The 17,017-nt window shown below is 38.9% G+C and overlaps 1 protein-coding gene across 13 annotated transcripts in view; it reads right to left on the bottom strand.

Annotated features, from left to right (window-relative positions):
* Window positions 1-17,017, bottom strand: part of si:ch211-200p22.4 (phosphatidylinositol-binding clathrin assembly protein) — a 75,106-nt gene that overhangs the window by 5,712 nt on the left and 52,377 nt on the right. For 9 of the 13 annotated variants that reach the window (XM_067523482.1, XM_067523484.1, XM_067523483.1 and 6 more), the window contains 7 exons: window positions 15,401-15,511; window positions 8,871-9,011; window positions 8,438-8,468; window positions 8,084-8,216; window positions 4,792-4,815; window positions 597-653; window positions 350-466 (listed from right to left, as the gene is read on the bottom strand). In XM_067523482.1, coding sequence (XP_067379583.1) covers window positions 350-466; window positions 597-653; window positions 4,792-4,815; window positions 8,084-8,216; window positions 8,438-8,468; window positions 8,871-9,011; window positions 15,401-15,511 — 614 coding nt within the window. The remainder of the gene's footprint in view (window positions 1-349; window positions 467-596; window positions 654-4,791; window positions 4,816-8,083; window positions 8,217-8,437; window positions 8,469-8,870; window positions 9,012-15,400; window positions 15,512-17,017) is intronic. The other 4 variants (XM_067523494.1, XM_067523495.1, XM_067523496.1 and 1 more) reach the window with 2 other exon arrangements.

Here is a 17,017-nt window from a genome sequence, read left to right as displayed (position 1 = left end):
AACCTGACTGTAATGTCATTAAACATCTATCTACTGCATAAAGCTAATAGATGGTGGCCAGTTAAAGCTGCAGCAGGTAAATCCATCAATGCATTCCAATGTACAAAGATAACTTTTGATGCTAATTAATTTAAAGCTTCATTATGCATCTTTTGAGACTCAAACTAGCTGAAGCATGATACTCCTGAATTGCTGCTGAATTTCACTGTTACTTTTTATAATGATCAGAAGTAAGTTACCGCAAATGCCCATTCTGATGGGTTTTTTTGTGGTTCTGACAAGTGAGGTCTACAGCACAGATAAACAGGTTAACCTAGATGGCAAACACAGAAAATTCAAAAAGTGTCACCTGAGCTCCAGGCATGGGTGCAAAGGGGTTGGAGGGTCTGAGAACAGGCTGGTTATACATCATTGGCTGAGGAGCCATGACTGGTACCCCACCCATCTGACCCATCTGTGGAGGGACCTGGAGACAGAGAAGATGGTTGGGATGGACACCACAAACCAATGTCAGATGTCAAGTTAAAATAGGTGGGGGTCTGCCTGTATTGTAAGTTCATGAAGTTGGAGTTTCTTGTTTATCTGTGCTCACTCACCATTCCATACACAGGCACTTGTGGTGTGGTCATGGGGAAAGCCATGGGAGCTGGAGCCTGGAGGAAAAGCAGAAATTATGAATCAAATAACAGATGAGACTTTACATCATAGAAAACACACCTGAGCTAAACATTTTATGACTCGTCAGCTGACATTTGTAGCATACTGCTGTGGGTTGTCATTTACAACTTAAAAGTGTGTGCACATGAGGCCCACAACAATACAGCATGCAAGCAGGGGTATTCAGTGGAATCCCACCGAGAGCAATCATGTCCACCACTTTGAATGCTATAAAATATTTAGCTTTGCCATACTTATTTCAGAAATCACATACACAACAGCTAAACAGGCCTCAAATTCAACGTGATGGGCAATTTGAACTTATCATTTACAACCCATGCACATTAGCATCCAAGCCGCAGATTTCTGCTCAACAAATTGGTAATTTATGGTAGCAAGCATCTGTAGTTCATTACAGTGTCTGAGTATCCCAGAGGAAAATCAGCTTACAAGATGAAAAGTGAAGATGCAGCACAGGGGGCCTCCTGCACCTCAATCTATAATACGTACTGTATAACAGTATTAATATATCGGATGTCAGTTAAGTTAGCCATCGCCTGCAGTTTGCATAGTTTTGAAAACCCATTAAAAATGGCTTGCAGAAGTCTGCTGCTACCTTAACAAACCAAACCCATCACTATAAATAAGCTGGGGCATTTTTCTTAAATTGCAGCGATGTAACAAATCTTCAGCCTCCAGCTGCATGTTGCAGCTTTCTTTTGCTGGGAGACGCACAGCACACTGGGAAAAAAGTTGCGATAATATAAAACGTTGTGATTAGCTGTGTGGTGGAATCATACATTACGTACCCCATCTTACATAAAATGATTGATTACATTCGTTCTTTAAATAGCAGGTTCAGGCTTTTCATGTAGAGAAAAAAACAACTCCATGCAAACAAGCTAAGCTAACTAAAATGAAACACTTATTAATGTATTAAACAAACTGCATGTTTTGCGGTATTTTATGATTTTTGTAGTTCAGCAAAGACCAAACTCACTTGCTAAATGATCCCCTTTTTACACAAAATGTGGTCCTGGCATAAAATGGTTTGGTGCCAGCACATTTCATGCCTGTTACCATAATGAGTGAATGCAACATATTGGCAAGCATTCTCCTTCTTTTAATACAACTTCTAGTTATGTCAACGCAATTTCTTGTAATGCAAGAAATCATTTCATTATCTTCTTATTATTGGTTGCTGCTGTATTTGCCCTGTAGCTTTACCTTCAACTCCCTATTTACTCTGCTGTGCTTTTGGATCTTGACTTTTATTTGCTGCCATACAATTATTTCATGCCTTCACAGTATTCTGAGTTAAAATTTCATATTTTATCCTAATTGTCTCTATAATTTTCACTAAACTGGCACTATATATTATGTTTCGATAATCTTTTTCCTCGTAGCATTTTTAGATTTTGTGGTGATCTACAAAAACTTTATTAGGTTTATTGCTTTCATATAGTTATGCACTGATGGGGTTACTGGACCATGATTAGACTCAACTTCACTGCAACTGAACAGTGGTCTTTCAGCTGTCAAGCCATCCTCTGACTGTGGATTCTCTTTCAAAGTTTTCCTGTGGTGGAAAACTTGTTGAAATAAAAGCCAAATGTGAAGTATTTCAACAGAAATTAATAATTGCAGGTGATGATGAAGAGCGTAAGATTCTTCAAGTTAATACATGACACAAACAGAAATGCCACATTAGGATTACGATTTTCTACATTTGTTTTACTGTGTCATCTTACTGTATCCTCTTGTTTGAGGTTAGATAGCATTTATGCACCACTAAACTTTCTCTCTGATTGTCTTTGTCTCCCCGTCTTTCATCCCAGCTGTTGGCCCACAACACATCATGTTTTAACATTCATCTGTCAGCATCTTCTTATGCTCAGCCTCCCTCCTGCTGTTTCTCTCATTCTTTCAGTCTCCAGTGTGTCTCCATCTCTGCTAGTCTCTATATTCTCATTTTTAAAAATCTGCCATGTCTCTAAATCTTTCATCCAGGATTTAAGCAGTTTAAAGTTGAGTTTTTGTTATTCCCTTTGTCATCTCCTATGTTTTTCTGTAGAGACAGATTTCTGACCTTAAATTACCTGCATGGTGAAGTGAAGGTTGAATAAGTGAAAGGTTTTGCTGAATTTATGGCTGGCATTTCAAGTATAAAGCGAGCAGGGACCATCACAACATCTGCTACGTGTAATGCCATGTATATTGCTGCTTTGACTTTGTTATTATCTTATGGCTTATGAAAGGTATGTTTGCTGGTTTATGAGACATGTGCATTTACACCAGTCGGTTATAATATGCAGTATGTTCTTCCTCAGAGACAATAATGACCATTTATATTATTGTCTCTCGAAGATTAAGCTTATGCATTTTACTGTATTTGCTTGTCTTTCTTAATGTACGCTGAAGGGAGAATTCAGTTCATTACTGACCAAACAAAGAAGAGACTTTTGCATTGTACCATATAGGAGGAAAAATAGATTTAAAGTTGTTTAGGTGAATTTTTCATTCGATGTGTGTGCACACGCCACTGAATAAATCGCCATAGGCAAGTTTTTGTCATTGTCACTGAGAAACAAATAATTAAATAATGCAGTGAATAGCATGTCTCCAGTTGGATTAGCATTATTTCAGATTCCTTCTTCTGTCTTAGGTTTTAACACAGACTGTGAACAACAGAAGATCTTTTTTAGTCTGCAAGCCCATGGCAGTGGGTTAAACGATTTATAAAATTGTACCAAATGATTGCATGAATGATTTTTAAAGTTTCTGAAACTTTCGTCCGCCTTTAAATAAATCATTCTCTACAACAGATCTTAAATTTTATGTAGGGGTCAATCTGACTCTTTCTACAGAGAAAGTCGGTGCAATTACCACGTCACCAGCTGCTGGATTCTGAAAATATGTGACTAACTACAATGACACTGCAATCATCGATTCAGTAATTTAATTTGTCAATGGAGTGTTATTGTCCTGCTTTGCAGCTGCATGTCTAATAAAACAGCTGCCTTTCAAGCACAAAGAAATCATTTATGGATCTACCTGTGCATGATTTGTTTTAGTTTGCCTTTAAGTCGCTGCCTACTAAGAAGAAATCTTTACATGGTGCAACTTCCTGGCTTTTTGGCCTGTTCTCGTTAGTTTTACTGTTGATGACTATGTAGCTCACAGTATAATGTTATGTGCCTGCCCCAAGCAACTGCATCTTAAGCCTGTTGGAGGCCTCATATAGAAATGCATGACAAATCTGAATACAAATTTATAAAACTCGATGGAAGCATGCCTCCAAGCAAATTTCAACATTCTCTAAAAATGAAATCAGATTAACGCCCTAAATGTGGAGGCATTGTATTTCTTCATCTGAGGAGATGAATGCAGGTGATGGAGAGATGTCACATGTATCTCCTTTCTTTCTTCATTATTAGAGCAATTTCTAATACAGGAGGTTTACATGAATGTACCAGCACAAAATCTCATTTTTTTGGACTGAGTCAGTTTGAGGGAATGGAAAATATATTCTGTATATCTGATTATTCTAGGTAAACATTCTAGACAAACTCTTTGGGTGACACATTCTGATTACAAGACACACATGTGCTTTCTTTCGATACTGTAAAGACAGAATTTGTTTTGACATTTCAAACAGGAGCAAATACAGCATTTGTTGGGGACTATCTTAAGTGGTGAAGGTGCACTAGTGCACATTTACAACTGCATGAAGGTGTATTTAAAATTAAATGTAAAACTGCAGTGCATGGTCATGATAATGAACTACCATGTCAAAGTTAAATATAGTTTTTGGACACATATTGAGAGCTGCAGCACAGATAAGAGTTATATTAAGTTTTTTCTGCACTTAGTGCTCTTAGTGCTTTTATAATCAGCGCAGAACATTAGCCTGTAGCACAGAGGTGAGAGGGTTATTTGTGGAAATGTATTTGTGGAAATTGGAAAGAACTGAATCAAAATTCTTTATAGACAAGTGTCTCTAAGGAATGGAAAATAGCAGTAGGTGACGTAGAAAGAGATGAAGAGGACGAGAAGTGAAAGGGAGGCTTGTAGCACATAATAGAAGTTATTGAGCAACTCATTAAGATGAACTAAACAGGTATAAGTACTTACATAACTAGTATAGAACATTCCATTCTGCATCAGGACGCAACAAGGAAAAAAAGACAAAAGACAGAGAAAAGGGAGGTACACAAAGAAAAAGACAAAAAGAGGCAGAGAAAAGAATTTGAGGGAACAGGATGTGAGAAAATGACAAAGGCAGAGTGAAAGACAAAAACCAGAAAATGAGCGGGAGATGATGAAAGAGGGAGGTTAAAAAGGTATGACGAGGTAGAGGCCGAGAGAGGGTAAGACCGAAATAAAAAGGAAAAAACAGTGGAAGAAAGATGGGGAAAATATGAAGTTGTGAAAGAATGAGAAGTACAAACAGAATAAAAAGGTGCCGATGAAGGAGAAGAATGTGTGCAAATGTGGAATTTTTCAAGGCAAAAAGGGGAGAGTGAAGAAAATATAAAAAGGAAAAATAAGGAGAGGTCAACATACAGACATGCCGATGTCAAAGGCAGTTTAGCGAAAACAGGACAAGTAGATGACAACGCAAAACAGATGCAATAAAAAAACATAAGTGAAGAAGGGAAGGAAGAGGAGTGGATGACAGTGCAAAACAGACGGAAGGAATGCACGAATTGGAAGAGCAGGACAGGAAGGAGAGATTAGAGGGAATGACAGCAGGGGTGAAGAGGACAGGGAGAGAAGAGAAAGAAGGAAGAGGACCAACAGGAGAGAGAGCGAAAAAGATGAATATTGGGAAAAGGGAGAAAGACAGGAAGTGGATGGTTAGTGACAGTTTGTCCTCGTCAGCCAGAAAGTGCAGTCCAGAGATCGGGGGACAATCAGGGGCTGCCAAGATCACCACACACACACACACACACACACACAAACAGCTACTGAATAAAGTCAATACAATCGCATACACAGCATTATTTGTACGTAGGATACCAACAAAGTGCATAATGTTCACATGCACACAGACACAAAGCATTCAGTCAATTTTGATTTTTTTTTAATTTTATTATTATTTTTTTTTTAAAGGTGTCTTCAAGCTCAATTTGGATAAAAGTGAGTTCTTTTAATTTTTTTGTTTTTATTCCTTTGAGCCAGAGCTGGTGCGAGAGGTTGAGCGATACCAGCTAGTTATAGTTGCGCTTACCTCTACAAATACAAAACCAAACTGGAAAGGGGCTGGACTCTTTCTTTTCTGGAGTTGCCCAGAGTGAGAGGCCCTTGGCCGGTGTGGGGATACTCACTAGTCCCTGCATGAGTGCTGCTGTGTTGGAGTTTACCCTCGAAGAACGAGAGGGTCGTCTCTATAGGGCTAAAGGCTGTTGAGAGGAAGGCTCTGGCTGTTGATTGTGCTTATTCACCAAACAGTAGTTCAGATAATCCGACCTTCTTGGAGACCTTGAATAAGGTCCTTGAGAGGGTACCATCTGGAGACTCCACAATTCTGCTGTGGGACTTCAATGCCCACGTAGGCAATGATGGTGAAACCTGAAGTGGAGTGATTGGGAGGAATACCCTGCCTGATCTGAACCTGAATGGTTATTAGACTTCTGTCCTTGTCATGGTTTGGCCATGGTGTTTGCACCATGTTCAAACATAGGGTTGTTCACAAGTGTACCTGGTACAAAAACACCTTAGGTCATCGATCGACTTTGTGGTCATATCATCAGATTTGAGGCCGTATGTCTTGGACACTTGCGTGAAGGGAGAAGCACAGTTGTAAACTGATCAACTGGTGGCGAGTTGGATCCAGTGGGAGGATGCCAGACGGACCAAACCCAAATGAGTAGTGAGGGTGTGCTGGGAAGCCCTGGTGGAGGCCCCTGTCCATCAGATCTTTAACTCCCATCTCTGGAAACATTTCTCCTGCATTGTAGAAAAGGCTGGGGACATGGAATCGTAGTGGACCATGTTTTACAGCCTCCATTGTGCAAGCAGCTGCTCTGAGTTGTGGCCAGAAGATAACTGGTGCCTGGACTCACTGGTGGACACCGGCAGTAAAGGAGGCAGTCAGGCTGAAGAAAGAGGCAATTCAAGCATGGTTGACTCAAGGTTCTGGTGGTTGCAAATGCAAAAACACTGGTGTGGGGGAGGCTATGAAGAAAGACTTTTGGTTTGCCTCAGGGAAGTTCGGGAAATCCATTGGATACCTCAGGTAGAGAAAAGCAGAGTTTGGCCAAGGCTGTATTGAGCAAGAGAGGAGAACTGCTGACCTGGACAGAGGATATTGTCAGACGGTAGAAGGACACTTTGAGGAGCTCCTGAACCCGTCCAACTTGCCCTCTGTAGAGGAGGCAGTCTGAAGTCAAATTTATTAAAATATTTATTTATTTATTAAGTAGATTTAAGAATAAATAAATAATAAATCACATGTGCATAAGTTCACAGACTTTGCACGGTACTCAAAATTGAGCTCTGGTCCATCCTCTGGAGAAAACCAGGCACGACTCACCACCTGGCCAATACCTTCCCTACAGTAAAGCCTGGTGGTGGCAGCATCATGCTGTGGGCATGTTTTTCAGCGGCAGGAACTGGGAGACTAGTCAGGATCGAGGGAAAGATGAACGCAGCAATGTTCCAGAGCACTCTGGACCTCAGACTGGGGCGACGGTTTTTCATTCAACAAGACACCGACGCAAAGCACACAGCCAGGTTAACAAAGGAGTGGCTACAGGACAACTCTGTGAATGTCCTTGAGTGACCCACTCAGAGCCCATACTTGAATCCAATTGAACATCTCTGGAGAGATCTGAACATGGTTGTGCACTGATGCTTCTCATCCAACCTGATGGAGCTTGAGAGGAACTGGAAAGAAGAATGGGAGGAACTGCCCAAAAATAGGTGTGGGCTTGTGAATACTTATGTACGGGATTTTTTTTTCTTTTTTCTTTTTGATAAATATGCAAAAATTTCAAAACAAACTTCTTTCAGATTATCATTATGGGGTATTTTTTGTAGAATTCCAAGGAAAACAATGAATTTAATACATTTAGGAAAAAGGGTTAGTGCTGTGAATACTTTCTGGATATACTGTCGGGGGTGGTGGAATCGTACAGGACATAATGGGAAGAGGTAGGTTTAATGTTTTAAACTAAATAAACTATAAATTATAACATTGTAAAAGTAGTATTCATGCTGTACTCAAATGGATTGGATTGTACAGGAGTACCTAATAAAGTGGCCTGTGAGTGTACATGTATTCATACCCTTTACAACCAGAATGTAAGTTGAAAATTAGTGAAGCCAGCCTTTAAGGACTTGTAGACACCTTTGATGGAATATTTCAGTGTGCATTCTGTGGTTCCATAAATGCAGTGTGTGTCTGCTTCTGTCTCCTTACCACGTGTTGTACAGGCATGGGCTGTGGGGCCATGGGTGCAGGACTCCACTGTGTGGTAGACATGGTCTTATTCTGCCAGTTCTGGCCGCCTGTCAGCTTCTTCTCTCCAGACTGGCTCCACTGCATGTCTGGCCTGAGAAAGAGGATTAAAGAAAAAAAGCTTGCAAAACTAAAGTTACATTTTCTGCATTTTCACCTGCTCAGCCTGAGGCAATTGTATAAAACAAGTTAAATACTGAAATACATTACCTAATTACTCTTTGTGTTGTAATGTTTAAGTGGCAAAACATATAACAGACTGTTTTTTTTGTCACAAAATAAATCTTCCACAAAAGCACAACTGACGACACTTACTTCTTGGCTGGGGTTCCACCAAACTGCAGATCTGAAGAGGGACAGAAACAGAAATTGAGTGATCATAGATTAAAGAGAGCAAATGAAATGGAGAGGCAAGTTTTTCAGCTTTGAATACCGTTTTTCACTCTGAATATACTTAATCTTTGTACTCTAATATCGGGTTTTCATTAACATGTAAAATCAGGTGTTTGTAGTCAAAATAGTTAATGAAGGAAGGGGTGCAGCTTTGTAAGCTAATGAGTACAAATGACAAACAAATACATATAATCTAGATTTTCTGGAGTTTAGTTATATAAATGTTCTAGCAGTTAGCAAAATACTTCTTTACAGATGCTGCAATACTACAACAAAAACAGATTTAGCCTTAAGTAATTCTTTTCCCCTTTGCTGACACATTCAGCTATGCGTCCACATGTTTCTCAACACTCACTGCCCACGAGGTTGGCCAGAGATGAATCGAGGTCGTTGGCTAGCAGCTTTCCTCCAGGATGGATGGCCATTTGAGGGTGAGGAGGTGGTGCAGTGTGAGTGGGAATAGTAGGCTTCAACAGGTCTCCCAGAGCATCAAAACCTGAAGGGAAAATGAACCCATATATGTAAATAAGCTGAAAGGATAGGCTGGTGACAATGTCATATAGACAGAAATGAGCACATAGATGTTATTACATCATACAAACATGTGACATGTGAGCGGTGAGAGGTATGCTGAATTAAAGAAAGTGTAAAGAACAAAATAGCTATGACCATTTGATGTACACTTTGCTGCAACAGCCAAATCCTAATGTCACATCATAGCTTGGTCATCACAACTAGGCAATATTTACCCTGTACTTGTAGTAATGGGACTCATTACTTGCCTTTGCGCTAATTTAACGCAAGAAAGTAAGACGGCGTAGTAGCCAATTAGCAGTCGCAGCTCTGATGAGGTTTTAACTTAGCCAGAAGAGTTATTACAATTTTAAGGTAGGAAGGGTTGTTGTAGTTGGGTTTATCAAATACACATAAGGCAGTGTGTGTGTCGTGTTAAAAGCTTAAAAATCACCTTTGAATGAAAAATGTGGCCTATAATGTTATTATATTTACACTGTAATTATGTAGAGGAGAATATGATCCAATTTGTTAGATCAGTACTGAAAAACAAGTTTGTCAGGTGTGAATCTTTGGCTCTGCAGTTGTCTCTAATATGACCGATGGCATTAATGCATCACATCTTACATGTTTGCGGTGACTAGTAGTGTATAGTTTGAGAGAAGATTTTCATGTGGGATCTTCATGTTTGCCAACATGATTATAAAATGCAGAATAAAGGAGCAGCTAGCTCTAAGTGTTAACATCAAATATGCATGACAAATGTAGCTTTTTATGCTAATGTAAAGTTTGAGGTGTGTAGTAAATAAATTTAGTCTGAAAAGCAAATTTACAGGTGTTGAGCAATCTTTTGAATTTAACAATAGTGAAAAAGTTAATACATATGCTATCTATACATTGTAGAAATGTGTTTTCTAGCTCCTTGATTCATGCACATTTAGTGGATTGTAAACAATTCCAACAAACAAATTCAGCATGTTATGGTTTTACTTTATTAGTTACTGAAGGGAAATGACAAGCCTGTATTAGTCAGACTATCAAGTTACCAAAAATGTCAAGTAGTGAATGCACATCTGTTTTACAGTAGCTGCGAACTAGGCAGGGCAGAGCTTTGTGAACTATCGTTTGTAAAGACTCAAAAACCCTGAAATCCACTAGGAAAAGTCATTTGTGAGGTGAAGAAAGTTACAGAACCATCTGTTACTGAAAGTTGTTGCATCTGTATTTGATCCTGAATCTAATGAGAGCCGACTCAACATTCAACCTAATTATCCGAACTTTTCTAACCATCCACTCACATTTCTATGATTTTAATGAAGCAGAGCTGGACTGTTTTGATCTGGAAATACTGCTGAACCATAACTCTTTAATATGAGCCACAATCTCTCTGCTAGGCTTGCTGTTAATTGAATTCTCCCTGACCTATATTCTTACATAGGCACATTTTCCTGTTTAAAGCATATATAGTCCATCTATGCTCTACCAAGACTCTACTTTTTTACTGTCATACAGCAGCCTTATTCTATCAGCAGTGAGCCTGTAATCCCTGACTCAGTAGCTTGCAGCACTTGTTCTAGATGATTGATTTATCTGTCTACTGCTGTACACTCTCTGAATCCCAACAGTGATTGGTTTTGAACAGGTGTTTATGGGAGTGTGTGATCGCGTTTGTCCGTGGCCGGTAGGTGCAAATGTAATTTCCTGTGTTGTTGCGCGTGTTTATGTTTAAGTGCCTGTGTTAACAACTTTTTATGTCAGCACTCATTCAGCTAGCAGCTCAGTATTACTCTGCTGGTAGAAACCTGAAGGTGCAGTAGTGTATAACTTGTATACTGTACGTGTAAAATGTCTAACACGGCAACAATAAAAGGAGAAAAGCATATGAAGAAGCAATAAAAGAAAAAGATAAAACTTGAGATCAGAAAGACTTGATTTAATCTAGATTCTTTAACACAATTGCATGCATGAGTGGGATTTCAACCTCTACACTTCTTCCTCTCTATAGCCAGTAACCATTAAGAGTTAAAAAAATAAATACAAAAATCAATACCAGCAGACAGAAAGCTGAAATAAATCAACAACAAGAGCACGGCAACATCATAAAGCTGAAAAGAAATGAAATGAGAAAAAGCAAAACAACTGGTGCAAATGTAGTTTGCCTGCAAAACACAGAGGAGGAGAAAGGGTGGGAAAAAAAAAATCATAGGCAACTGAAGGTGGAAAAAAAGAGGGAGGAATAATGTTTAGTTAGGAAGCGGTGTGTAGGTCTGACAGTGGTGCTGACACAAGAGATTCAGAAAACACTTTTCCTGCTAGCATAGCAGATGCAAGAAAAAGGGAGAAAGTAGGGGAAGCATACATAGATAGAAAAAAGTAAACAGACAAAACAGGGACAAGAAACAGAGAGAAAAGATGGGAAATTAGGAGAGTGGGAAATAGAGTAAAGAGGAAACGAGGAAAGAAACAGTTTTACCCACTATCTTTTTAATTCTCTTGACTCTAATTTCTCTCCTGTTGTTGACATCCATTATTGTTGTCACTGTGATAAAACACTTTGGAAACATGGATAATTTTTGGTTTCCTAACTATGGTGTCAGTATAGCTCAGTGAATTAAAGTGAACCAAGATGGCAATGGAAGAAAGAGATAGAGAAGCAAGGAATGAAGGAATAAAAAGTGAAAATGCTCAGTAGATTGCATACAGAAGAGAAATAAAATTTGGAAGGGAGGAGTCAGGCAGTGGAGGAGGAAGAGAAGTGATGAAGTGAGCACTGAGAGCATTGTCTCAAACTGGGCAGATCGTGCTGTATGTGTTAGCTTAGATGCTTCAGCAATGGATTTGACAGTCACAAGAGTTTAAGATCAAAGGGAAGAAAGAAAGTAAATCCATACCAAGGGTTCAATTGTAAAACACTGGGAAGGTGAATTACAACTACATGTAACAGAGATTTTAAATGGTTGCTCAGCTAAAGCCCGTTTTTTACATAACACTGGTGGTTTAACCGTTGGTTAAAGTGATGTTGTCACGACAGACAATACTTACAATACTTTTTTGTTTTGCAATGTCAATTTTGGATGTTGTGACCTTAAAAGTTTTACACAATATAGCCAATTATTTCAGGCATATACACAAACAGGCTTCTCCTTCAAATAAAGTGAAAAAGCATTGCTCTTAAATTGCAGTATAGAGCTTACTATTACTTGTATTATGATAAAACTGCATGTAAAATCATCAGATTCTTTTAATCCTCCTTTTATGCATAAGAGATGATAATTAAGTGGGGAAACAAAGTTAAAATGTTCTCACACAGGGTGGAAAAAACAACTCTGGAAGAGCTAGACCTGATATAGACCATAAAGAAAATAGCTGCTTTCACATACTCACTACAACCGTGAACATCTCCTCACTTTATCTAAGGAGCTGCATGTGTTGCTGCACGTTGGTGTTAACAAAGTTTTATCCTATGACTGGTAGTTTTTTTTGTTCTTTTTTTGACTGACAACTTCGATGTGCTGTAAACAAAACATTGTTATCCACAGATTGTTTTTTTTTTTTTTTAAATCATGTCCCCTGCATGTTCTGACCAGGCGGGTCCATTCACTGAAATCATGCAGAGTTTCTCCCCATGTGATAGGTTTTCTGACAATCACCTGCTGTGTGTTACAGGTGAAACAACATTGTCCAAACGTTGTCTGCAGTTCACAACTAAAAAGGGCTTATGTTAAGAAGGCTGACCACGATCACAGATTAAGATGACAACTAACTAACCACCTAAATAAATAAGAGATTGATAAATAAATTGATATGAGCAGAGATATCAAAGGGAAGAACATTATTTTTTTGCAAATGCAAAATTTTTGAAGCCTTATTTATAAATCATCTAAAGACATCCTTTGACGGGAAAGATATTTGATTTAGAAAAGACATTAAAAGAGATTTGTACTCTAAGCTCCAAATCTTCCACTAAAAATAGAAGCAGAATTACATCCCTGAATTGGTCTAAAACTGTAAGGACCATGAAAAAAGAAAGCAGAAAATATATATCAAAGACAGGAAAGCGAGAAAGCTTTGGTAATACCAATATGAACTGTTTACTGCCCATTCATTAAATTCAAAACTCAATAAAAATAAATAACAAATGCCTCCACATCTCTGCACACAAAGCGTATAGTAAGATATCAGTTAACTAAAAAAAATATGATTATGAAGACAGACTTTATGGAGGAGACAAATGACAGAGAAAGGAATCTGAATTGAAAATATGGGAGAGAAGAGGAGGAGGAGGAGGAGGAGAACAGATGGAAAGGAGTTGCCTGGGTGATTCTTGCCTTGTGAAGTGTGATGGGGAGACGATGAGGCAAAGAGAGAGCTAGAGATGAAATAAATGGAGGGAGGGAGGGAGTAGTGTGAACAACAACAAAACAAAAGAGACGAACAGAAGTAGACAGATGGGCCGGAGCAAAATGACAGACGACATACAAACAGACACATACATGGACACACACACTGTTATAAACAAATATACAGACATGTGGATGCATAGTGATATGCAGACAACACATTGGTGCATACAGAAGGAAACAGAGACATACAGTAGCACAGGGATTTTTGTGAGATACTGCCAATTATCCAGATGGTGTATTAGTAGTTAGTAGTGGCAGCTTCAACAGAGGGCCTATTAATAGAAAGAAGTTAGTCTCTCCAAAGCCAGAACCGGGCAGTCTACTGGAGCCACAAGCCTCCAACTCTTAATTCTGAGCTGAGCTGAGCAGAAGAGATTGACTGGGTTAAACAAGATTGGAGCAAGATAGAAATCAGCAGCTCCTGAGCAAAATCTGCACCCCACACTCAGAACAGAAACAGATTTGCATTGCCATGTGTTTGAAGTAGTAATGTTACAGTAGGCTTTCCATCAGATTTACGATTAGTGCTTCAACTCTGTATGATAATCCTCGCTCCTAACAAGTTTGAACAGCATGTGCAGCGACTGTTGGTGTGAAACAGCTGCCTGATTAATCCTGGCAAATTTACAGTAATGCTGATTGATGGGCACTGTCGCAGTAAAAATATGTTCAGCTAGATAAAGACAAGAAATAAGTCTGAATCCAGACTACAGGTTAGAGTGAGAGGAGTGACCTCACTTTGCAGCACATCCTTATTGACTGTTGCAAAAAAAGGAAGAGCATAAAACTGCCATGTCAAAGACTATTCACAACTGTGTAAAGGAGCTCTGGAGTGAAGTGATTCCATTTTTCAACAAGCATCTCCACTGAAACTTAAATTAGTTCCTATGACTTCCTCTGAACTCTTGCAGTTCAAACCTGCACCTCTTTTTGAACCTCTCTCTCCCTTTATGACAAGAATAGTCTTGAGATGACCTCTGCAGGTGCTCGCTCTTATCTGCTGTGCCTTCTTTGGAGCGGTCGATAACTTGCTGTGCCTTAAAATTAGTATACGCTCTGCGGGATCGTCTTGGGAGCTGAAAGGGTCGAGAAGCACAGAGATTGATTGTGCCAGTTGCTGAGAGGTTAAGAGATAGTAAGCTAATAAGAGGGCTCACAGTCAAAGTCTCAAACCTGCAACACTTAAGAGCCATCAGTCGAAAGCCGTTATCATAACAGGCTAGAAACCACAACAAGAGAAGGTGTTGTAAATGGAGAGTGGGTTCCTACACTCTGTCTAGTCCATTCAAGAGATGCCATTCAGTTTTGTTCTCCCAACAAATGCTCCTTTAAATTACTTGAATTTTTTTTTTTTGCGGCCAACATTTTAAGACCTGTATTGGAATCCTGAAAGTAAAGATGTGCAACCAATGAAGGGCTGGGATTGAATTGGGATCACATATCTTCTTGTTATCTTGCGTCTTACTACTGCAAAAATTTGTATTTCTATGCAATTTTTGCTAATTTAAAGAGGTAAGACTTTGATGTCAAGACAATGCACAAATCGGTTTTGTCAATAGTCAAACTGTGACAACATTTTATTTTTGTGTTTTCACCATGACTGTCAAATCACACCAACTTATTCCTAAAAAAGGAGATCAGATGACTTTTGAGCAGATAATTTGCACTGTTTTGTATTATATACTACTATTATACAAAAATTGTTGAGATTTTAAACCAAGCTTTCAGCTATGTCCGTTTCAGAGGTTAATGCAGTAGTGTTAGGCTCACTGTCATTAGAGATTCTATAAGAACTCAAACAACAGACTACGTGACAAAGATAGAAAGCTACATATGCCCACTCACTGTCACAGGCTGCTGGAACTAGTCAGAGGGTTAGTTAAATGCTACGCTTGTGCTGCCAGCAAGACAAGAAGTTTTTAGTTTCCAGTGTGTCTCCGTCTGAAGAGTCAGACAGAGCATGCTTTACCAGGTGCAGGTTGTGGGCCGTTGTTACTGGGCGTGGCTTTATTTCCAAACACAGCATCAAAATCTACAGTCATCGCTGGGACGGTCTGCTGCAGAGGCTGGCTCTCCAATCCTGAGGGATGCAGTCAAATATGACTGATTAAAGCCCTGTTGGTGCTGGTAAAATGGTACCAATTCACAGCTAGAATTATTATGCAAAGAAAAGAACTTAAGATATGCAAAAACTGTGATGAGGATTGGGCTGAAATTGTCTTTTTTCTCTTGCTTGGATTCCACCACCTCCTGTTAAACTAATCCCAATAGATTAGAAAACATGGACATTTCGGTCCTGCACTGCCATTGTTGTTGCTTAGTAACTTGTGCAGGCTGTGGAGAATGTCAGGCTTTCAGAGGAGAGTAAAGCCTGTGCACGAGGAAATCTGTTGATGTACCTTTTGTTTTATTGTGTTTATCCACTGTTGGGGATTGAGGTTTGAAACCTCAGACAGGGGGAGACAATCTTTGTTGAACCCACCAAACAAGACTAAAAAATTCCCCATAGAATGTAAACCACAACGACAATTATTAGGTCTAGTGTCAGTAATAGAATTAACTTTTCAGGAATGTAACAGTGTTCAATAAGGATCTTAAAATGATGGAAATTAAACATTGCAGATAGAGATTCGTATATTTTTGTTTTTTTGTAACCACCATCACTTTCTGTAGCCTACATATAAATCAATCTTAAAGCCATATTGGGAATATTGCCATGACCCGTGTACAAGTACATTACTAGTGAAACATCGTACAGCACAGTTAATTGAGAAGATCCATCTCTTTTTAAATACGAGGCTTCAAACGTGGCTCGGACCACAGAGATCGTGGGAAACAGCTAGCCAGCCTTGGTCTCAAGTAAAAAAATCCACAAACAAAAAAACTAAAACCCACTAATTATCACATTATACCATGTTTGTTTTTGTTTTTTTAAATGACAATACCTCAGCCCAGAATCCATCAGTAAAATGGATAATAGCTGTTTTCCACTTTGGCTTGTGGTTTAGATGAATAAAGAAAACATACTAATTAATAAGCTTTAGAGATGAATTCCATTTCTTTTGTTTCAATTCTTAATGCTAAGCTAAGCTTTACAGTACATGAAAGGACACACACTGTATGAGTGGTGTTGATCTTCTCATATCACTTGATTTCAATAAATTCCTTTCTAAAAACCTCATCATGGTTTAATACATTTACAGCCCTGCTCATTTACTGAAGCATCGTTCTCTGCCATTTTTAAGAAAAGCACAGGGGATAGTTATCTCAGCTCCCTGTGTCAGAACCACTGATAGAATGAAGAACTGATATCTAGGTTGGAATGTAGCTCTGACTCTGAAGTTTGGCCAAACACTATAAATGGTGTTAGTTTAATCCTCTGTCATAAAGCCTCTAATAATGTGCACTGAACAGTACTTCTAGATTTATTTTGGGCTGTGTCAACTGTCAACTTTATCAAGAAACTGAGGGAATACATACGGCACAGCAATGGTAATATCTGGATGTCTACAGTCTGTTATACTGTTGCTGCTCAGAGGATGCACACATGGTAACAAGATTCAATATAACAAAATACTCTGAGTAT

This window comes from Channa argus, chromosome 12, assembly GCF_033026475.1.
Source record: "Channa argus isolate prfri chromosome 12, Channa argus male v1.0, whole genome shotgun sequence".
In the NCBI taxonomy this organism is placed as follows: domain Eukaryota; kingdom Metazoa; phylum Chordata; class Actinopteri; order Anabantiformes; family Channidae; genus Channa; species Channa argus.
This window is presented reverse-complemented; position numbering and strand designations above follow the sequence as displayed.